This window comes from Stomoxys calcitrans, chromosome 4 (assembly GCF_963082655.1).
Source record: "Stomoxys calcitrans chromosome 4, idStoCalc2.1, whole genome shotgun sequence".
NCBI classification, from domain to species: Eukaryota; Metazoa; Arthropoda; class Insecta; order Diptera; family Muscidae; genus Stomoxys; species Stomoxys calcitrans.
Window position 1 is genome coordinate 184,391,583 of NC_081555.1, and position 24,974 is coordinate 184,416,556.

At 37.4% G+C, this 24,974-nt stretch overlaps 1 protein-coding gene across 2 annotated transcripts in view; it reads left to right on the top strand.

Annotated features, from left to right (window-relative positions):
* The first annotated feature begins 6,337 nt into the window (after window positions 1-6,337).
* The window catches only part of LOC106093077 (serine/threonine-protein kinase Smg1), a 48,894-nt gene continuing 30,257 nt past the window's right edge, over window positions 6,338-24,974 (top strand). For both annotated transcript variants that reach the window (XM_013260057.2, XM_013260058.2), the window contains exons 1-4: window positions 6,338-6,679; window positions 6,752-7,151; window positions 7,216-9,478; window positions 12,819-14,705. In XM_013260057.2, coding sequence (XP_013115511.2) covers window positions 6,436-6,679; window positions 6,752-7,151; window positions 7,216-9,478; window positions 12,819-14,705 — 4,794 coding nt within the window. In that variant the 5' untranslated portion in view covers window positions 6,338-6,435. The remainder of the gene's footprint in view (window positions 6,680-6,751; window positions 7,152-7,215; window positions 9,479-12,818; window positions 14,706-24,974) is intronic.

Below are 24,974 nucleotides of genomic sequence, written 5' to 3' on the forward strand. Positions count from 1 at the left end.
GACCTTGGGGCAAGACAATAGTGAACCAAGGTTAAAGACGCAAAATAACCGTATAAATAGCAGTGTCTTTAACTGTTTGATTTTTTTAGGTTAAGATACAAAAAATTAATTTTTCAAAAAATATTAATTGGACAGTCATCTATGAAGTAAAATAAGAATCAATCAACGATTAAAATTTGAAACGGATGGTTGTTGCTGTTATTGTAGCCACATGTCTATATGAGGAGGTGGCGATCCTCGTCTAGCCTCTAAAGGTGAAGAAGCTCGTGGCCATTGGTTATTTAAAGGCGTCAATAACTCGCCTTGTCATATCGAGCATCATAGACACTCAGTATTTAGGCAACAGTCGGTGCCGCCCGACCCTCACTGAGGCTCTCTGTTTGATAACGCTGATTGTCCGTGACTCCAATTGCAGCTACTCCGTTTAGAGCATTCCAATATCCGCAAGCTGTGGACGCGGTAGCTCGCAGCTAAGCTTCTGGTGATAACAATGAACACCACACAGATCGGAGCTCAAAGTTCCAGCGCTGTGTGGTGCCCCCGTACCGTGATACGTGTAACGAATGGTCATGCCCGTTAGTAAATAGGAAATTTAATTCAAAGATATCATCTTTAATTTAAAGTTTTCTTTGTCTCGTTTTCATTGCTAAAATCCTACGAATAAGGAAAATTTTAAATTTTAGGCCAATTTTTTTTCAGTGTATGTTAGGCTCATATCGTGTGATAGCAAATTACGTACCATGCGCCCTTGCTGAACACGAATTTTTAAAAACCAGCTGAATAATGTTATATCTAAATCTAATTTCAATGCAAATTGCCAATAATTTTGCCTACATGGCTTTGCAGCAAAAAGTTTCAGCCGTATTCAGAAAATGTTTTAGAGGCTTTATAAACTACTAATAGGCATTTGCACCAAAAACCGTATTCACAAATCTTTAATAGCCCATTAAGGCTAGCTGACCTACTTTGAGCAAATAACAACCTCACTTATTGTAATTTCTGCGTACACTCTTTTCTAAAGCAAGCTAAAAGTAACAGCTGATAACTGACGGAAGAAAGAATGCTATTACAGAGTCTCAAGCTGTGAAAAAATTTGTCAACGCCGACTATATGAAAAATCCGCAATTACTTTTTGGGCAACCCAATATTTGATTAAAGTTCATTCTAAGTTTTATTAAAAATGCATTTACTTTCTTTTAAAAAAATCCGCAATTACTTTTTGGGCAACCCAATAGATTGTCATTCATAGAGGATCTAGACAAACACGTCCGTCTGTTTGTTGAAATCGCCCTACTGCCTTAATTTAAACAAGTAAAAGCGTGCTAAGTTCGGCCGGACCGAATCTTGGAAACCCACTTCCATGGATTCTGCTAAATATCTGGATATAGTTGTTGAAAGTTATAACAGACGGACAAAAATAGACGCCTATTTCGAGGTGTTACAAACAGAATGACTTGATTAGTATACCCTCATCCTCATCCATCTTGATATAAAACCCTTTATACTGATCTTCCGATGAGAAATCTTCATCGGGAGGTTGTTCATCAATGAACTTGAATAAAGCGATCGCCTAATTTAAGTGTTTGAGCCCTCCTCCTATGGTGGTGGGTATAAAAATGGCCTATATCTTAATATAAAACCCTTTATACAGATCTCCCGATGAGAAATTATCATCGGGAGGTTGTTCATCAATGAACAACTGTGCCGAGTTTGGATAAAGCGGTCTCCCAATTTAAGTGTTTGAGCCCAGAAAGGCGCTTTAACTATCCATTTTCGTAGTTACACTGAGTTGAATGGACCATGAGTATGAGCGAGTGTCGAATGATAGCAATCTCCTATGGTGAGATGTAAAAATGACGTAAGGGATTGTTTTTTACGCTGGTGAGAAAAAAAATTCATTTTGCTGTGCCAATCGACCATTTTTTCTAAACTGACAAAATTTGACGTTTGTCAAAAATCAAAAGTAAACAACATGTGCACGCCCCATAATATTGCAGGAAAAAGCCAGAAAATAATTAATGTTTGCGTGATGAATATTTTTCAAAAATATTTTCCATTACTGCTAGCTGTTATTTTGCAAATGCGAATGTTGCAATATGGATATGCAGATGTTTACATGAAAATGATCAAGATATATTCATTTAAAGGTAGTGGCAGTTGCCCAACAACAAAATATTGAGTGCACTATCTGTCAAAATCCAGGATTCACTAATAGAAGGTTAGGTCACATGTAAAAACATAAATTGGATAGGCCCCATAAACATCATTAAGGATGTCAAATCTGACGATTGAAAATGTCATCATATAGGAGAAAACGTAAACAAAGAATGAATGTAAAAAGAGAACAAGTTGACATCCTCAATGCCAAGTACTGTCAAATATTAAAAAAAAGTATATCGGCTGATCGCTTGGCTTAACCTTATTCAGTGAATCCTGGTCAAAATCAGTGATTAGTTCAACTCTGATTTTGAATATGTTGTCGGTCGCGCCATATTTTGTTGTTTGTGTGTGTGTCATGGCTCTTAGCTATAACACACACACAAACAAAACTCGTTGATAGATAGTGTACACAAGAAAAAATTTTACTCAGCTGTTACGGTACACTACCTGGTAATTGAGTCATGTGGATAGGCCCCATGAACATCATTGAGGATGTCAAATCTGCCGATTGGAAATGTCTTTCATATAGGAGAAAACGTAAAACAAGGGTGAATGTAAAAAGAGAACAAGTTGACATTCTGGCATTGAGAATTACTGCCAAAAATTAAAAAAAATTGTATGTCGGCTGATCTCTTGTCTTAACCTTATTCCGTGAATCCTGGCTGGTACGCAGCTCAATTGAAATTTTCTTTGCGCAACAGGTTGACGTAACAGGCATTGGTGAATTTTTTCTTACAACTTCGAATGAAAATGTGTATTTTAATAGCTCTATGCAACATTAAATAAAGTTATTTGCTAATAAAAGCGATTAATTACCCGTTTACTCTGCTTATTAAATCCGGATTAAAGGCTCTCGTCAGCTCATTTTATAAAGGGAAAACAGATGATCAAGCCATTACATCTAAATTTAAAGGTGGAGTAACATACCTCGCGCAACACTTATGCGTGTCAGAAAAATTTTAAATAGGTTGTTTGTATTGTGTGATTTACACAACAAATGCACGCACGCACCTGACAGGGTAATTTAATCAACTCTCAACTTCGAACGCGTTTCAGATATGATACGCCAAAGATATGATTTGAATATGCTTACTGTTCAAAATTGTTTTGCAGACCGTAAATTAGAGAAATTCTTTTATTAAAATCATATTAAACCATATCATTGCCTATTTCCATCGAAATTTACTTTGCAAATGACATAAATAAACTGATTTTTAGAAATTCGTGCGCAGCATAAGATGCATGGTATGCAAGATATATTAAGGTAGTGGCAGAGTCCCAACAACAAAATATTGAGTGCACTGTCTGTCATAATCTGTGACTGGTGCAACTCTGATTTTGTATATGTTGCTAGTTCGCGCCAGTTTTCGTTGTTTGCGTTTTTTTGGTTCCCAATTACAATATAATACATACACACAACCAAAGCTCGTTGACAGATAGTGCACTTCGCGAAAAAAAATTGTACTCAGCTGTTAACGGTACACTATCTGGTAATTATGTCATGATGGTATGTAACTCAACCCAAAGAACGCATGAGGTCGCAACTAATTGCTTAAGCAGGCATAAGTGCTTCGCGTGGTATGAAACTCCAGCTTAAAGTGCAGTGTAAACGGGGTTTTATTAGCTAAACATTATTAAAATTCGGTCAAAATTATTAATCGGTATTTGTATATTCTTATATTCTATACAGGATTCACTGAATAAGGTTAAGCCAAGCGATCAGCCGATATACTTTTTTTTAATATTTGGCAGTACTTGGCATTGAGGATGTCAACTTGTTCTCTTTTTACATTCATTCTTTGTTTACGTTTTCTCCTATATGATGACATTTTCAATCGTCAGATTTGACATCCTTAATGATGTTTATGGGGCCTATCCACTTTGTGTTTTGCATGTGACCTAACCTTCTATTAGTGAATCTTCTATTCTATACAACTATTTTTTCAGTAGCGACATAACCTTGTCTGCAACCGAAAATTTCGCGAGAGGTGCATACTAGACCTAAAAATACTTAGGGAAAAATAGGCAAATAGGTAGTAATCTGTTTATAGTGAGGAAAAAGGCAAAAATATATAGCGTCAACGCTTAAAGCCATTGCCGCCAACATTTTTTCCATCTGGAAACAAATCCCTTAAAAGCAAAGCGCAAAAGTCACACCATTTTTAACTTTGCCGTCTAAAAAAACTATTTCACGTATAACAACACAGAATGACGCTCGAGTTCAATCGTCCAAGTTAAAAATTCTTTAACTTTTGTGCGTCGCTTTTGTGGGATTTGTTTATAGAGTAGTATTTTTAATGCGTGCGCATAGTATGTAACTCCACCTTTACAGGTAGGAGCAGTTGTCCAACAACAAAATATTGAGTGCACTAACTACCAAATCAGTGATAAGGGCCAAAACACAATGAGCACGTTGGATTGAAAACCAAATCCCACAAAAGTTAAAGAACTTCTAAATGCAGAAACAGAAATTATTCGTTGCTTTTTTAGCGTTGCACACAAATTCCATTAAAGCAACGCGGAAAAGTTAAACAATTTGCAACTTTGACATTCGAAAGCCAGCGTCATTCTGTGCTGCCACAGGCAAGTAGTGTTTTTAGTTGTCAACGTTAAAAACTGTGTAATTTTCGGTAGTTGATTTTTCGGTATTTGTTTGCCGAATTGAATTTTTAAACGCGACGCTTATCTATGCTCATTGTGTTTAGGCCTTAGGGTTGGTGCTCTATTCAGCTTTTCACGTGAACAACTGTCAAACTCCATATAATATAAAAGACGTATAAACATGCGAAAATAAAGCACATACAACCGAACGTTATGAAAAATCGTTGACAGATAGTGCTCCTAGCAGAAAAAATTTTACTCAGCTGTTTGCTGTATGGTACCTTTTCGTTTTATCATGGCGAGACAATTAAAGGTGGTCTCCTTTGTACATCAACCACAAATCATATGGTGCGATAGGCTCGACGTTTTGCCAACACGGATAAAGAAATTTGTGTGCGTGTGTGTATACATATGCGTACATGAGCTGAGAATATGCGAGAAATAAGATAACAACAAAGAGAATGCAAACAAAAATCTGACATCTCAATACCGTCAAAACTGGCCGACTGTTAACACCCGTTCGTTTGAGAGCACCTTTTTTAATCCGCCTTGTATCATGCTATATATGTTTGTGATTGTCTTATGACATATCAAGTTTTGAAAAATGCAACTCTGCAAACAAATGTCAACAAATTAACTATCAAAAGTTAAACAATTTTTAACTTTTACGACTAAAAACACTATTTCACGTATGGCAGCACAGACTGGCGCTTGCTTGTAAGCGTCAAAGTCGATATTTTTACTTTTCCAAGTTGCTTTTGTGTGCATATTTGTATTTTGGCAACGCGATGTTCAAAAACCAAGCTTAACGTGCTCATTATGTTTCGGCCTTCAAAGTTGCACACACATGTGGTACTAATAAAGCTAACATTTCAAAATCACTTTTCAATAAAGCAATGTTATTTTTTCGATTAGAGTCTGGTAATACGTTCGCTTCTCAAGAAAGTAATGGCGAAAAACGGTAAAAAAAAAAACGAATATAGTACCATGACATAACTAGCAGGTAGTGTACCGTAAACAGCAGAGTAAACTTTTTTCTCGCGGAGTGCACTATCTGTCAACGAGTTTGGGTAGTGTGTGTGTATTATAGTCAAGAACCAAAACTCACACAAACAACGAAAAATGGCGCGAACGAGTAACATAGTCAAATTCAAAGTTGCACCAATCACTGATTCTGACAGATAGTCCACTCAATATTTTGTTGTTGGGCAATTGCCACTACCTGTAAATGAATATATCTTGCCTATCCACTATATGTTTTCGCTTGTGACCTAACCTTGCATTCGTGAATCCATGACATATTATACATAAATATATATTCATACATACATACATAAAATATTATAAATATCTTTTCTTGGTAACGGTACCGGTAAAGAATTTTTTTTTAGGATATGTCAATGCATTTCTTATGGTAACGAAAATTTCGCCAGAGAAGCATACTGGGCTTTATATGAATTTTGACAGCGTTCCGCGTAACACCTTTTCCAAGTGTACCCTTGTAGGAATGAGAACAAAGCAAAGAGAAGAAGAAGTGTTGACAGCTGCTATGTCCGCAAAAAAGAAGAAGAAGAGACCATCGTTGTTCTGTTTTCGTGGAAATATAGAACTACATTTTTGCGGCCGTGTCCAGATTAGATTAAACGTTGTCATGGTACTTAAAACTTCAAAACCATGGATATAGGAGTTAATGATCATTGCAATAATGCTCAATCTCATCAGATCGAGGATGATTTGGAGTCGGAAATTTATCATCCTTCAGAGCTGCAACATGAGACAATCGAAGATGTAATTCGAATAAGGCATTTACAAATTCACGACTCCGAAGATGATGTCTTGGTTGAAAGTTGGAATGGTTTGCAGGCGCCTAACTGTGGTGGATGTGAGATGTTCAATGCAAATAGGCAAATACCGGATGGTGCGTATACACGTTTGATTTAATCTTGAAAGCCCTCTTAATACATTAGTGCACTTTTTTTGGCGCTCGCAGGTGTTAATGCCACCGGAAGTAGTCCGGTTCAATTCAACAGGTTTACTCCAATAGCCGTGTTGTCTGAAGATTTGCGCATATCAAAAATATTGAGGCGGCTGATGATCGAAACAAATCGCAAAACCGCGGTTGAACTTTGCAGAAAACTCGATGCTGCTGTCCGCAATCAGTCGAATGCCTCGTACATATGTCGTTCGTTTGATATATTGTTCGACAATATGGTCACGGTTCTGAGACAGTGTCCCCCGGAGTGTTTGGAGAGCGCAAGTTCCATTTTAGGTGTTATGGGCTATATTAATCGCTATGACTTTGACGTCTACCAAAACAATTTGAAAAATTGTTATATCAATAACAAAAGTCTTCGACAATACCTTATGATGGCTTTGAGGACAACCATAAGGTACATTCTGTATATAATAAGCCCATGTAGTTCTTTAAATTCTAATGTTTACTTAACTGCACAGTTGTGACGCTGTTAATTTGGATTTGAAGCCCTACAGCGACCGTTTGCTGAGTGTTATCAAGGAATACTTGGAAAACGCCGAAGTTGCGGAGAACTTTATTGCCATCAGTGAAACCATAGCAGAACTCTCTAAGCATTACAAACAGTCATTCCATAGACATTTTACTGATATTGTGGACATAATAATCGGATGGCATTTAGAAATAGAGCAGCCAGCCACCCTTAAACGACACTGCGGCAAAATACTGCAACAATTTTCAGAGTATTTTTTAGGGAAATTGGACTTCACCCTTGGATTGCTGGGGCAGTTCATTGAAGACATCGAAGTCTGCGGTGACGAAGTCATTGCCGAAGATGTCTCCGTAAAATCAAAGCAGCAAATAGATGCCAGGGTTGGTGCATTTATAGGAGCATTTACTTCGATCATGAAGGCAATGATTTCGAAGGGCGTTATTCTCAACAATTTTACACCCTCTGCCAACATTGTCCAAGAAGCCAAGCGAGTGGTCAACAAAGTTGCAAAGCAATGCTTCAACATGATAACACTAGTTGGTGAGGAAACCGTCATTAACCTAAACGAGTTCTACTGTGTAATTACCTACGATAAGAGTGTTGAGAACCTATGCGATTTGGAAAGAATTATAGAACTGCAACTGAACCATCTGTGTGGTTTTAACGAGAATCAGATTTCGAGCTTCTTATACATGATTCTTCACGTTGTACGACAGTATCGCACACAATTGCCATTGAGCTTTGTCTCGCTTATTATGAACAAAGATAACGTCTGCCTGCAGGAACTGAAACTTAATTGCGGTTTAAAATCATACAGACTCTTTCTGAAGATTTACCACGAGATATTAATCATAAAGAATGTGCCTTTGTTGCAAGAGGCCTATCGTCACATTTTAAAGGACGTCAATGAAACGGTTGGTTATTTAAAGCTTGCGGAAAGTTCCATCTACTCTATGGCGAGAAGCGAGCTAATCTTAAGCTTCTACTTAGCGGCCCTATCAGCAATGGCATGTCAAACTTCTTCAATTATCGGCATGTATGCTCTAAATCCGTCAATTCTGGAATTGTTAATTACAAATTGCCAAGCGGCAAACGAGTCCTTATGGAAGCAATACCCAACGTTGCATCAAGCATTGTTGGCCGTAATTAAGGAACATTCTTCGAAAAACTACAATTTTCGTCAGTCATCTCGTCTGCTGGTTCATAATCAAGATTCCCCCACTGCGGAGAATTTCAGTATTATACTGAAATTTTTGGCCACCATACTAAGGTGGCACATTTCATCAGACTTACAAAACTGGTTAGATCAGTTGCTTAAGGAATGCCGAGATGACTTTGCAATTTTAACGGAGAAGGACGATTTTCTGCAAATGTGTGAGAATATTACAATACTAGCCAAACGAGAGCCAACCCTGTGCTCAGGACTTTTGCGTTCCATACTTCAGTACAATAAAATGCCCGATTTTATTTTGTGCAATATAAGAGATATAGTACTGTACGCCTTTGAAGGAACTAACCAGGAACGTTTGCCTTTCTATGCAGAACTTCTGGCATTGTTGCCTCTGGAAATAAGCCTTACTACCGACAATGAGTCCGACATATTTTATGAAGACAAAGAAAGGCTTATACAGCTTCAGCATTGGCATAAATCTACTATATGCTTCAATACTCTCCGTTCGAAGTATTTTAAATCCTTCATAGAATCCTTGGATGCAAACTCTACAGCCGATGCAAAAGAACTGATGTATCAAGCATTTGCCGAGAAAAGTTTTGTTCATTTGCATAGAGAAAGTGTCGATGACTATCTAAACACATTGCAATGCAACAAACGGCTACTTAAATTCCATTTGCAGTACGAGGCAGCCCGATATTGTGTCCAGCAAAAGCTTCGTACAACATTGGGCAAACCACAAGAAACATTTTTGGCAATCGAATCTATTATTATGAAATATGCTCGTTTTCTGGCTGAAAAGACCAAAGCAACGAAAGGCATTGATACCCCTTTGGACGAACTAGCAAAATTACAAGAAAACTGTCGAATGTTACTGGGTTTTTTGGAAAGCTTAGAGAAGCATATCTATAATGCCGCTGAAGGGACGGCCATTGCAATGCTGCCTGCAGAAAAACCAGCAAGAACCTTCTTTCGTGTCAATTCATCTACCTGCAACGAGTGGTTCAAAAGAATACGAACAGCGGTAAATCTTATAGCGCTGCATTGCATGGAACCCGAAATGGTTATTCGATATTCAGAGGTAAAAACTTTTAAAGTACTTTCTCTAATTTTATTTATTTGATTTTTAGGTCCAAGCTAAACCACCACAAACGTTTATTATCACATTTTAAGATTTCATAGCTACTCCTAAAACATAGTTGTTGTTGTTGTAGCAGTGTGTTGTACACTGACCCCTTGCCGATAAAGGAATCCATCGGGTTAATCCGGTACGTACAACCGGCTGCCATTGGATTGCCTAAAACATAATTAGTGACAATGATGTTCATTTCACTCACGAGAAGATTAGCTGCGAGCTAATATATAGTTTAATGCTCCGACGGAGTAGCTGCAGTCACGGACAATCAGCGTTATATAGCGAAGTCTCAGTGAGAGGCCGGACTGCACTGGCTCTTGCACAAATACTGAGTGCCTACACAGAAAAAAATAAAAATCGTTTTCAATCACGAAAACGATAATATCAATCATAGTTTCTGAAAAAGGTGATTGATATTGCATATTCAATTAAAAAAATTATTAAAAATTTTTGGTATTTCCAATTAATCTTTTAATAGATCCAATTAAAGAAATTTGCAATCAATTTTTTTTATTGATCCAATTAAAAAAAAGATTGAAATTTTCGAAATATCCCATTAATATTTAATTGGTTCAATTAAAAATTTAATTGAAAATATACAAAAGTTATATTATAAGCCACTTGTGGCTTATAATTGCATAATAAAAATATAAATAAAGGAACCCTAGATTTCGATTCAACATGGTTCACATCTATAAAACTTATGGAGAGAGAGAAGAGAGGCAGGAACTTTATGAAGTACATGCATTTGGGAAGTAAACCCAACAGAAAACATTTATCGTGAATATGTTATAATTAGATCGATGCTTAAGAAGTCGTTATGCCATTAATATGGATTTTTGTTAATTAATAAGATAAGAATTGCTTCCAAACATTTAAAAAGGTAGCCGATAGACTGTTTGTGAGAGTCTTTTATCTTATAGAAAGTATTTATCAAAATTTTGAACGGCTAGACTTTTTCAAAAACATACAGCCCTAACAGGGCTGTTGTGCCCAAAAAAGTTTACGATTCCATTAAAAAAAGATTGAAAGAACTACTAACGTTCTTTTTCTTTTTGTCACTTGATTCTTTTGCCAATTCAATGAAAACTGTTTTCAATGAATTGGCGAACGAATCAAGTGACAAAAAAGTTAATGGTCTAGGCCGTCATTATACCCTACACCACTACTGTGGTACAGGGTTGTTGTTGTTGTAGCAGTGTGTTGTACACAGAGGCGGCAGCCCTTGCCGATGAAGGAATCCATCGGGTCAATCCGGTACGTACAACCGGCTGCCATGGGAATGGTACAGGGTATTATAACTTAGTGAATTTGTTTGTAACACCCAATTTATAACACCCATTGATAAGCATACCGATCGACTCAGAATCACTTTCTGACAAAGTACAGGTCGCAGTTTTCATCCGATCTTCCTAAAATTTGGTACAGGCATGTTTTTCAGGCTAGAGACGAAGCCTATTGAAATTGAAAAAACTCGGTTTAGATTTGGATATAGCTCCCAAGCTGCACACATTTGCCGTGGCTTCTATCAATTAAGTCCATGTGGTAGGACGGTCCTCGTGGCACTGGACCTATCGAAGGCTTTCGACACGGTCAGCTAGGACATTGCCAATACGCCCCTCCATTCAAGCCTGAAATGCTGGATCGCGAATTATCTGTGTGGTCGCCAGTCATTTGTGGAATTTAGGGATAAGAAATCGAAACACCGTAAAGTAAAACATGTGGACCACCTTCATCAGGAGAAATACCCGTGCGGAGACATAAGTACATGCTGTCTAAGCAATACCTTCTGGGCTGGTATCGCAGAGACCATCCAAATCATCATCTACATGATCTAGAGTGTAAGGTTCAGCGCTACAAGAGACAGACAGATGCATGCTGTCTAAGCAATATCTTCTGGGCTGGTATCGCAGAGGCCATCCAAATCATCATCTACATGATCTAGAGTGTAAGGTTCAGCACTACAAGAGAGATCTTCTCGATCAAGCGGCATATCAAGAGGGCCTGGACAACATTTATGCAGACAGGGTAGCAGATTCGGTGAATAGCCACCGGGTGAATGTGGTCCTTGGAGAACGACCCTTTTCACCGGAAAAAATTAACCACCCTCGGCAAACCAGAGTAGTTCTGACTCAATTACGTTCCAGATGCAGATGCAGCCGCCTCAACTCAAACAGAGCTAGGCTTGACGTCAACGTGCAGTATTTGTGCCTCGATTGTGACCTGGGACCGCATGGCACACGTCTCCTGTTAAACTACCCAACCAGACACACTCGACTCGGACCCAGATTTCTCTGGACGCACATTAGGTGAGTCCCAGAATTCCTCAGAATTCAGTCGCAGTGAGGGGTCAGGTGGCACTGATTCTTGCCCCAATACTGAGTGCCAATGATACTCGATATGACAAGGCGAGTTTTTGGCTCCATCATATAACCAATGGCCAATGGCAACGAAGTTGCCTAAGAGCGAGACCACTTAGTACAGAAGTTTACTGGGCTGATTACCCAAGGTAAATACCTCAAAAATGTTGCCAACACTCACCTCAAATGCAAATAATGTAACCCACAATATATAAATTAGATGATATAAGAGAATTCTGCTACTTTTGAGATATTAGTTTATCTTCTAAGGGCTCGACAAGTGAAATAATGCAAATGCAAATTTGCCCATGAACATTCCATTAAGGAACTGGGGCAAACTGCTCACATATCAATGAGTGCTGTCCGATTCAAGTTTAAGCTCAATGATAAGGGACGTCCTTTTTATACCCGAGTAGGAACGGCGTGCCGCAGTGCGACACCTCTTTGGGGAGGGGTTTTTGCATGGCATAGTGCCTCACAAATGTCGCCAGCATTATATCATATATCATAATATGAACCAATATTACTCATTTACAATCTCCAACGACATGCTTAGTGCGAGTTCGATAGTTTTGCGGACATTACTATATCGACCAACAAATGCATGACCCTATTCTATCGTGCCGAGTTTTATTAAATGAAAACTACTCGCGTGTAGAGATTAAAAAGGATTGAAAGCACCCAAATTTTTCCAAAAATTCTTTGTGCTTGAAAAGGTACTAATCGGTAATCAATAGTACTGACTTTTAGTGCGGGGGAAACTTGCGTTGAAAAAATTTGATGTTCATGTTCATGCGTTCGCCATCATAGGCGAAATGCTGACATCCGCGCCAAGGTTGCTCATTCATCCTGATTTTTTCCTATTTAAAAATGATTTAGTTTTATTATCGCTGTTCTAATTATTTGGTAAAATCTTCACATTTCAGAGCATTTTGCAAAGTGATGCCGCCTTCACAAATAAGGGTTTCTTGGACCGCACCATCACTTCCATGGTTTGGGCTTTATTCGCTTGCGGTGAAGCGGAAGCTTTGTACGGTGTGCAGACATGGTTAAAGTCCAAACACTGCAAGGGCTACGAATGGATTCAACATGTTGCTGAACATGCCTCCGGACATTTCGAAAAAGCAGCCACCGGATATAAAAGCATTCTGGGTGATGATGCGGCAAAAAATATGGACTTGTTTATGAAGGAATTCCTGCAGCAACAATTGTCAGACTGCCTTTGCCACACTGCTAGGTGGGACGAAATAAAACGTATCGGCTTAAATACAAACTACTTGACACAACATTTGGAGAGTATGGAGACAATTTATAGAAATGCAATGAGGCAATCGGACGATATGGAAAACGAAGAACTTTCAAATGCCTTGCAGAAAATGACCGAATGGGCCGAGGAATATAACAACAATGAGAAATTACAAAATAAAGTTGAAAGCTTTTCCTACTATGAAATATTGCAGCGTATAAATGAAGCGTGCCTGGTTCAAGCGGTGAGCAGGCAGAATGGGACCCCATTAGAGTTCGAGTCAATTGGAAATTGTATACGTCAAAGCTTACGTGAATACGTAGTTGACTCCAATGAGAATGTTTTCAACGAGTTGATTCTACTTAACCACGTATCCTACAACTTGCAACACGATGAAAATTTTGCAATTCACAACACCGAAATTACCATATCTCCGCGGTCGATAAATCACATCCTCAACTGGTCAATGATTATGGGAGCTAAATCAAACAATACCAACAATAACCTACCGCTTTTACTTAGCATGGCATCCGTTGCAAGAAATCAAAATAATTTATCTTACTCCCAAAAGCTTTTAGAAAACTTCTTTACACTGAAGGGAATTGAGAAAAGTTACCCTCAAATTATTCATGAGCTTAAATCAAATGAACTAGAAATAGACTGCTGGGATCCGGATCTCGTTAGAGGCGTAGAAGAATTAATTAAGTGTATGCATGCTGAAAACAATTCGTCTCTCGATGCACTGGAGGTGGCATCGACATGCTGTGCCCAAATAATTCAGAAGCATGGGGGACCTGCGGCAACGGACACAGTGCCCGATTCTACTTTGAATTTGCTGCTGACCATGGCAGACTGGCTAAGTGGAAATCGTTTGCCCAATTCGAGCCTAGCGCAAATCGCTCAATGCCAACAATTCCAGAAACTGCAAAATCTTTTGCCGAGCATAGATGTATGTGCTCATTCTGAAGGCCGCAACAAGTCGTTCGCACTGCCCACTACAGAATACTCAGTTGGCAAACTTTTAAATGCCAGCATATTATGCAATGCAAATTCTGGAGGTGCATGGTTTTTCTTCGGCAACTGGTGCTACCGTTGGGGCAAGAAACTAATGGAGACCTCCGGTGAACAATGCGACATAAAGGAATTGAAAATGACAAATCGTAACATCGCCTCCATACAGGATATATTGGGAGAAAAGGTCGATGATGGACTTACGCTTCAAGTAGTTGAGCTTCTCAACACGCACATGGTCAACGCAATCAAGGACGACAATGTGGACGATAACGAATACTCACACAACGCTCGCGAAGCGCTCGAATGTGAAATGAAAAAAATTTGCACAATTTCTACGGAACAATTGAACTCGATAATTTGCATATGGTGCCAAGCTCATAAAGGTGTCTACGGATTTTATGAGGAAGCCACTAAAGCTTACTTCAAGTATTTGGCAATAGAAAGCGACGCAACCTCAATGAAATCAAAGTCCAAATCGAATACGGAAATTGAGAACACATTTGTCACTCTACGTTTATTGCGATTAATTGTAAAGCATGCGACCGGATTGCAGGTAAGTGTGCAGTTAAATATTTTATTTGAATAATGCTTCAAAGATCAGACCCGAAGAAGACTATTTCAATTGCAACTATTTGGAATACTCCACTTAATGTTGGAAAGTAAATCTACGACAGTTATGTCTTCAAAGCTGCCTATCTGAGCAAGTTTGAAAAGAAAACAACAAATCAGTTTGGGCTTCTCTCTGGTAATTAAAGCGACAAAGTTGGGTAGGGCTAGAAACTGAATAATGAAAAATAATTGAAAAAAGTTTTAAAAGCATCATTTTTGGCTTGAACCTTCTATATATTCTAATAGTCAGTCTAGTGATCTCTAGTTTACGTTCCAATAAAAGACAGTTTATTTGTGTAAAAACATATTAAAGCAAAACATATTTAATTCAACTAATTTGCGTATGTTCACTACTACTAATGGTACAAGAATGAGCAAAACCATCGATGCAGTTTTGGGCTTTTTCTACCAAAATTGGTGGGTTTTTATTTTCAATTTTAAGAGTTTGGACGGATGGACGACCCCATTTCGATTTTGATAAATATTTATCGAGGTTGTGATGCTATTTAGTCATTCTGTTTCCAATACATGGAAGTATCCATTTGCGGCTTTACAAAATTAATGGCAATATTCTTGATCGTCGTAAAATTCTGTCCGTTTCTCCAGAATCTTTTAGGAATTGAAATACTGGGACAGAACCATATTTTTTCCATAGGCTGGTTAAGTTGAGATTGCGCCTAATCGAACTATATTTGGATATAGCTCCGTATAGACCGATCTGCAGATTTAGGGTCTTAGGACCATAGCAGCCGCATTTATAATCTGATTTCGCTGTAAAGGCTGTGAGTACGTTCGCTTGTCGCGAAATTTTTCGCCGATTACTTTTTTAATTTTAAAGCAAAAAAGTCATTCAGTAGGACTTTCCCTCATTAAATTTTAATATATTTTATGTTGTTGTACCCAAATTTGCATGTGGAACAGGCGATCCTCGTTAAGCTTTTATAGGCGAGCAAGCTCGTTCCGGTCTATACGACTGATCGCCGCGGGAACATTTTTTCCCATTCAAATTTTTTTACGACAGAATTAACACTCATCTAGTAATTTAGTGATAATAAAAAACAATACTAGAATAACTAACCTAGTATATAATATATTGGTGAGAAATAGTTCAAAAACTACTCTCTAATTTGGAACAATTTAAGGAATTTATGTGACTAGTCCTTTGAAGTCGTCTTGTGCTTAATTAGTTGCTGAAGATATGGTTCAAATCACAGTTCACATGACTTTGTGACTTGAGGGCATGTTTTTGAGCGTTGAGACGTATTTCTTCAGCAACGGTTTTCGCTCCCAGGTCTCGATGTAGGTCGCTGTTACGTATGTACCAAGGGGCGTTTACCATGGTACGTAGTATTTTATTTTGTGTTTTTTTTTTGTATTTTCTCCACTTCTTTATTCGCAGCACAGTCCCAAAGCTGAATGTCGTAGCGCCATATTTCTATTGTCACACCAATAACCAGTATACTTGACTTAACTTTATTTTAATTTCTTCGTTCTTTGTTTTGACATGTTCTTTCCACATTATTTTTGTGTCAAGGGTCACAAGCCAAGATATTTAGCTTTATTTACGAATGACACCACAGTGCCATTTAGATAAAGTGGTGTTTTAAGGATTTTTTTGTTTGCAAATGCAATGTGTGTGGACTTGCTTTCTTTCAAATGCATTCTCCATTTATTCATTGAGTTTAAAATATTAGTAAGATTCGCTAGGAGCTTGCTTGTTTGTAGCTTCTACTTCAGTGTCCGCAGTGGCGAGAACTGCCGTATGATCGTCAAATGTTGCAATCGGTGCATCAGGAGATGTCGGAATATCTCTAGTATATATGAGGTATAGTATTGGACCTAAAACACACCCTTGAGCAACACCACCTCGGATTGGCCGCAACGTAGAGTATTGACTTTCAATCTTCACCCGAAAATGGCGAGGGTTTATGATATATATGAAGATATGAAGCTAGAAATTGATAATACTCAATCAGTAAATCATTATATATATTGCATAAAAGTCCCTCATGCCAGACTTTGTTGAAAGCTTGCCCTACATCCAAAAATACTGTTGAGCAAACGCGTTTACTTTCAATAGCTTCTTCTGCTACATCAACTATGCGGTGAACCTGTTGGATTGTAGAATGTGACGTTCGGAAGCCAAATTGATGGCTGGCTCAATGCATGTTCCATACATACGCTTGATTGGGAGTATTTTGGATGATGTTTGATTGAATTGCTTCGCTGCTTTCCACAAACTATACTTGGTTGTTTGGGTTGAAGACAGGTTTTCTAAGTATGATGTCATAACTTCCTAAGCTCATTAACAAGTCGATTTAAAGTCGTTTCATTTTCTGCTGTTCTCTCTCTCTCTTTGCTATTTCTTCCGGGCTTTTCTTTTCCTTGAACATAAAACTCTTTTTTTTTCTATTCGTCGGTGTGTGTATTGTGTTAAAATTTGTGGTGGGAGTACTTTCCCATGCAGAACATTGTATGGTTTGAATAAATCCGGCAGTTTCTTCATCAATATCGGCTACAGTCTTGAGAATAGTGTTTCATTGTATTCTCTCCAAAAGGTAATTAGGAGGTTCCATTTCAATACCGCTGTAATTTACTGTAAGTATTACAGCAGAATGATCAGATTATGATAAAGCTTCTAAAGTTCCAATAAAGACCTAATTTTAAGAAAAATTTTTTGTAATTTTTCAAGTTTTTTGCCTGTTAGGTCAAGATCATTAAATTTTAGAATTTCCGTTTGGTTCTCTTTCGAGACGATCTCAATGATCGGTGATGCAAATGGAAAAGGAAAACCAAAGATAGCAACACACACCAACCACTATGGGACGCGTTTCGTCTTTGGTTAGAAGACTTGTATTTGAATCGTGTTAATAGCGAAAACGCATCTATGATACAATTACCACATTAACCAAGCTCGACAAACTGCTTATTAGCTGCACCTTTTCCAATGCATGTATTTTTGTGTAATGACAGACATTCTATCTGTAACAAATTACACTTCTTCCGTACTACACATGATTTTGTTCATCTGTTGGAAATTGTATTGATGGCTTTGAATGCTAAGACAACGGCAATGGCTCTCGCCGTTGCTCCATGTGCCCAGGTTCAAATCCTGGCCGGGCTCTGCCGAATTTTTAATTTTTCAAGTTTTTTGCCTGTGACGAAAAAATCTATCATGACTGGTATAAGCAATAAGTTGACTGGTTCCCAGAGTATATCTCGCATTTGAGAGATCTACATACTCACTTTTCCTTTGGGTGAAGTAAACCTTAATCCCCAAAGTTTATTTTTGGCGTTAAAGTCACCACCCAGTATGAAATGGTCCTTTCACTATTTTAGCGTTTCTAAATAGCGCTCATTTTTAATATTGTGCCTTGGAGGGGAATATAATGCGCAAATTTTGAAGTATTTACTTTGTTTTAGCTGAACTGATACCGCGGGAACGTGATGACGCCAATAACTCGCCTTGTCGTATCGAACATGATAGGCACTCAGTATTTAAGCAAGAGCCGGTCCACCCAGCCTCTCACTGAGACTCTCCACTCGATAGCGCTGATTGTCCACGACTGCACTGGCAGCTATTCCGTATGGAGCATTACACTATCCGCAACATGTGAACGCGCTTGGTAGCTCCCATCTAAGCTTCTCGTGATAACGAAGAACACCACACGGAGTAGCTATTATAGTACAATAGTTATCCCGGGGATATTTGTGTCGTGTTTGAAAAGAGTAATCGCAAAAACATGATGTTTCAACGAAAATAGTATAAAAAGTTTGGACCGAATATTGTCAATATCGGACTATATTTAACTGCTCATTTCAGGTTTTGAGCCCATAGAAGTCGCATTTTTTTAACCAATTTTATTATTTCCCGAAATTGACAAAGCATCGAATAGTGAATAGTTTTGGTCCCCTACCAATATCCCGGATGACCATCCATAATCGACCCTTTAATTGCCGTGAGAATTTTGTTAGAAAGTCCATATTGTTAAAATCAATACAATTGCGCACAAAGTCCAAAAGTAGAGTATGAAGACATACCTATTTGCAAATGAAAATTTTTCCATGAACATTCCCTTAAGGAACAGGAGCAAACTTCTCACATTTCAATGAGAGCTATCCGACCCAAATTTAAGATCAATGATAAGGGGCTTTTTTATAGCCGTGTCCGAACGGCATGCCGCAGTGGGAAACCTCTTTGGGGAGGTTTCTTCTGGAGAAAATCTTTTTTTATTAATTGCTTGCTTTTTGTTCATTCAATTTGGTTGGTGGAACACAGAAAGTGTATATTTACCAGAATTCATTCATCAGTATGAGAGTATTATTTGGTACTTGTGTTGCTATAGCTCCATTTTGTTCTTGTATATGAATTGCAGCAGTTCATTGAAGTGGTCCTAATTCTTTGTAAAGGGTGATTTTTTTGAGGTTAGGATTTTCATGCATTAGTATTTGATAGATCACGTGGGATTTCAGACATGGTGTCAAAGAGAAAGATGCTCAGTATGCTTTGACATTTCATCATGAATAGACTTACTAACGAGCAACGCTTGCAAATCATTGAATTTTATTACCAAAATCAGTGTTCGGTTCGAAATGTGTTCATTCACCGTAACGTTGCGTCCAAAAGCATCTTTGAAAAAATACGGTCCAATGATTCCACCAGCGTACAAACCACACCAAACAGTGCATTTTTCGGGATGCATGGACAGTTCTTGAACGGCTTCTGGTTGCTCTTCACTCCAAATGCGGCAATTTTGCTTATTTACGTAGCCATTCAACCAGAAATGAGCCTCATCGCTGAACAAAATTTGTCAAAATTTGAAACAATTCGAACCGAACACTGATTTTGGTAATAAAATTCAATGATTTGCAAGCGTTGCTCGTTAGTAAGTCTATTTATGATGAAATGTCAAAGCATACTGAGCATCTTTCTCTTTGACACCATGTCTGAAATCCCACGTGATCTGTCAAATACTAATGCATGAAAATCCTAACCTCAAAAAAATCACCCTTTATTAAATATTTAAATATTGTATTTTCTTATCTGCATCAAATTTTACTGCAGTGAAAAATAATGTGACTTTCGTCTTCTACAGCGTTACATATGCAGAACAGTTTACTTTCTAGCATTGCTTACTTTGTCTCTCAAATTTCATTCATAAATATTAGGCGTACTTTTCCAGTAAAAATTAGCGGGAGAGTGAATTAAACAGCTGGTTTTCATAAAACAGCTGTTCAATGCTGCAAATTTCTGCTGGAAAAAAAAACCTTCAGTAGAAATTTGCAAGCTCTCAATTACCAAAGTCTTTTGCTCGCTCTCATGCACTCTCCCGCTCTCTTCTGCTGGCAAATAAAGTACGCGGACGAATTTGTGCAAATTAGCACAAATTTTTGAGTACAAGAACACACTTTGAGTGTGATTAGAGCGCAAAGAAGTAAGACGTGTGTGTGAGTGTGGTATTTTCAAATGGTCGACAAGGCAAGCAAGCAAGTGGCGAGTGTACCCACAATACACACTGTATTTGAGAAACGCCAAGTGTGCCGAGGAAATCCACAGGTGTGCCTCAGAAAATACAATTGTTTGGGTTGTTTTATTACCACTCTAGCTGATTCGCTAGTCATTTTATTTGCCCAAAAAATGATTTTAAAAAAAAGTAAATGCATTTTTAATAAAACTTAGAATGAACTTTAATCAAATATACTTTTTTTACACTTTTTTTTCTAAAGCAAGCTAAAAGTAACAGCTGATAACTGACAGAAGAAAGAATGCAATTACAGAGTCACAAGCTGTGAAAAAATTTGTCAACGCCGACTATATGAAAAATCCGCAATTACTTTTTGGGCAACCCAATATTTTAATGGATAGGGCCAATGCACCCATAGAATAAAAATTGATACTCCTTGCTCATTTCAGTTCCATACGGTATTGATAGCAAAGCAACACTGTTTGGTAACAATGTAATACCCCATTGTATGGATGAATTATATAAAATTATTGTACCGTTTGGCACTAGCCTTATTACCGAACTGGCATTGGTTTTAATACCAATTTTTTCTGGTTTTAGTACTAAACCGTTATTGAATATTCCACCCCCTAATGAACCAAAAGAAAAAACTATTAAAAATATTTTTAATCATATTTTTTAATTTTACAATCAAATAATTAAAAAAAAATTATGTAACACCGTGACCAACCTCGATTCGTTGTATTCAGCAATTGATTCCAAATCCATTGGTTCCTAGAAGTGGGTTTCACGTGAATGAACCAACGCAGCATTATTTACCACATAAGAAACTCTATCATGTTGTTCATATAGATAACGTACTTACATTTTGTATTATTTTAATTTTTACCGCTGTCGAGTATTCAAACCCAGGCGTTCAGCGTAATGGGCGGACATATTTATCCTTGTTCTACGGTGAACTCCAAAAAAGAAAAAAAAGTGTGTCAGTGCAGATCGAAGCTTGAAAAATGAACTTGTATTTGTTTTTAAATAGTTTTGTATTGGGGGCGGGCGGCTCCCCAAACAGATGGCTTTTCGGGGATGGTGCGACTCCCCATTACTTGCACCTAGTTTTTTACATTATATTCGGACTTCCATTATGCCTTTTTGGGAGATTTTTGGAATAGGGGTGCCCCCTGGGTAGTTTGAACCGATTTTCAATACCGCTTTTCTATTCTACTCTTCAATACCTTCAATTTGATACCCATATTGTTCCGATCGGTCCACTTTTGGATTTGGGCGGTGTTTTTGGAGTAAGGGGGAGTGTCCACCCCCAACCGATATCAAAAAACTATTTGGCCTGTTGTTCCTTCCAGACCAACCTACACAGTCTGTAAAAATTTCAAGAAAATCGGTACAGACGTTTGTGAGACTATACGGAACAAACAAACAAACCGACAAACATACAAACACAAATTGATTGTTATCAAGACCTGATTTGGTGTTGGAAATGTAAAGTAAAAACACTTTACACACCAAAATTTAGCAAACTTTGCGGCTTTACTGCCTCAAAAAGTTAAATTTGTTATGTTAGTCACTTTTGCTTTCAATTCTGCTCTTTCATATATATTATAAAACGGAAAAGCCATTTGTAAAGGCGATTTTGCGGTACATATTACGGCCAAACGGTTGAATCGATTTTAATGAAATTGGCAACAATCGATAGATATTGATCCAGAGAAGCGACGAATATATACGAAAATTTGTTATGTTAACAATTTATATTAAATTTATTAGTGTAAAAAAAAAAACTATTAATGTAATAACATACATATAAAGGTTGATTTTTTAGCTATTATCACTGGTTTTAACAGCTCACGCATATTTCGTGTCTTGTTTCACTGTCAAACACCTTCAGTTTGGTCTATAATTTTACCATGAATTTTACCATTATTGAATTTTATTATTAATATGCGTGATCTGTAAAGAAAGTTCGTCGCGCGCTTCTTCCATTGAGTCAATCGTGCGATTTAACGCCTTTAGACTATTTTTTGTAAGGGCTATGCTAAATCTCAAGTCTATACAGACAAGCCTGCTTCAATTGACGCACCGGCCAAAATGTTGAAATGAGTATGCCAAAATTGGACAAAATTGGACTAAGCGCAGTCACGGTCAATATTTGCATGAAATAATATTCAAAGTTTAGTTTATGGACCGTACTATCGATTCAAATAAAGATTTCATGCATTTTTATGAATTTTATGTTTTTTTTTTTTTTTTGAAAAACTTTCCTATAGCTCTTAAAAAATCACCTTTTATAACGAAAACAAACATTTTTGTAATTTATTGACATTTTATGATTATATTGTAGTACGGGAGTTTAATCCTTTTACAGTTTACAATGTTTTGAAAAAGTGTAAATAAATATTAAAAAAATATATAATAACAAATATAATAAGAGAATCTTAAAACTAATAAAATGGAAGTAGGATGTAAGTTTGAGTTATAAAACTATATCTTTGTTTTATTACTCAAACTTACATCCTACTTCCATTTTATTAGTTTTAAGATTAAGAATAATATTGTTTTAAAATTGTTCAATGCAACTCACTGTAACGGCTAAAATGGGTATTAAAAACCCATTTTCCAAACTCGGCACGGTTGTTAATTGAAAATTACTGACTATAACGGGACACATAGGACTACGAGCTCACTTGTGTAAAATCGGTGCTCCAACGGAGGAAGATGAAGCCGTTGGAGCATTTCCTTTGTCATTGCCCGGCTTTCGCGTCTAACAAATATCGGTACTTAGGTGGAGACACAATACCAGACATGAACCAACTTAGGGGAGTGGTATTGAAAACAGTTAAGGATTTTGTAAGTAGCACGGAATTCCTAACTTAAAATTTTCTTTTTTAGAGGTTACTTTATAGTTTTTAGAGCGCACAACAAGCCGATTACTGGCTTAGGTGTATGTCCATAGTGGCATGGGGCGGATTAATATCTGCACCCTCTTTTCAACCAAATCTAATTGAAATCGTGAAAAAATGCGACTTTTATAAACTCAAGTTTTCTTATCAGGAAAGGGTGCTATATCAAGATATAGGGCATCTTGGAACTTTAAGCTGTAGAGTGATTTCAAGAAACAGATGGACTGACATGCATAGATCGTCTATGAATATAACAACGATCTAGTTTATATATGGGTTGAATGTGTATAAATGAATGTGTTGCAAATGGAATGGCAAAATGGACAACTTTTTGGTGGCGGGAAAAAAATAATATACAGCATTCTTGGCTTGTGGAACATCTGGTAGGTTTTGGTCAGATTTGGTAGGATTTTTCTTAAAATTTGGTAGGAAATAATTTTCTTGAATGGCAACATTGGTCACTAGCGCCTGGCGCAGGCGAGATGGGTCTGTACGACACGGAAAGGTGTATCACGAAGGCCAATCCCCCACATCCACTCCAAAAGCGATCCTTACATAGCCCATTGTAGCCGTTACAACTTTCCAGGCTGTAGGTTTTGGTCAGCTTTGTCTCCCGGATTGTTGCAACCAACATATTCTTCCGGCTCATAAAATCTACTATCTCGTCGTTCTTGCCTCGGAGAAAAAGGACGAACACGTACACTGCGGCGGCAGTCCTTGTCGATCTTCATTTGTGGTCTGATTTTCGTATTGTTTAGTTATTCTTAGTAACATTCTCATTGATATAAAGCATATATTTTGATTCCAAAATTCTTAGTAGTAAACTGTTGAATAAATAACCAAACTGAAGGCCTTAATTGGGGTTGTCCTATTGTAGTTACATTTATATTCCCAATATTTCGCAATTTTCTTCAATGGGGTTTTTCATCTACAATTGAATACAAAATATTTCTAAATACACATTGACACAGGTTAAATTTAAACTAAAGTAAACAATTTTATAAGTACATAATATATCGACCACTCACGTTAATCACGGTCGATTATGGTCGGTTACTCAACTAAAGTTAAAAAATTACATAAAAAATCGTTACCTCACAAAAAATGAATGCAAATTTGCTTCTACTTTTTTTTTCTATTGTTTACATGAAAAAGATAAATGAAACTCATGGAAAAACAAACTATTGACGCCGTTATAGAAAAATCACAAAATGGCGGGACTTTGCTCAATGAAACGTCAAAATTTTCTGTGCTGTCAAAAATCTTACTAGCCCCTGTGCTACCCAAAAATTATTCACCACACCAAACGTCATATGTTTACAAACCCTACAACTTTGCTATTTATTGGCAAGCAGCCTAAGAGCTATACTGATGAAGTTTCCCCCCGAGAATCACCAGTATAAAAATTTTCCCCCATCAAAATGAGCAAATTTTTTCGATCACGAAAAAAAATTCCCTAATTTCCTAACAACACTGCGGACATCTCATAGAAAAAGGAAAGAAATATCCATAGATCGATAAGTAAAAATAACTTTTGCCTATGGTAGTCACACACGGTAACCTTAAGTAGATGAACTTTCGCTCTTCGAAAGAAATGGCTTCAAAGTGCAACGATTAGAAATCTCACGTTTTCGTAACAGTCGTCCCAAGAGAGAAGGAAAATGAATAGAGGGCACATTACAACTGTAAAAGAACACAAGTAGATTAATAAAAAGAAGCTAACAACAATGTAAAAAATACTAAATTTAAACATCTGTGATGGTAGTCTAACTTCTTTAGTTGCCCATCCATATTCGAATATTAGCCATCATACAATTATACATTTATGGTTTAATCGAA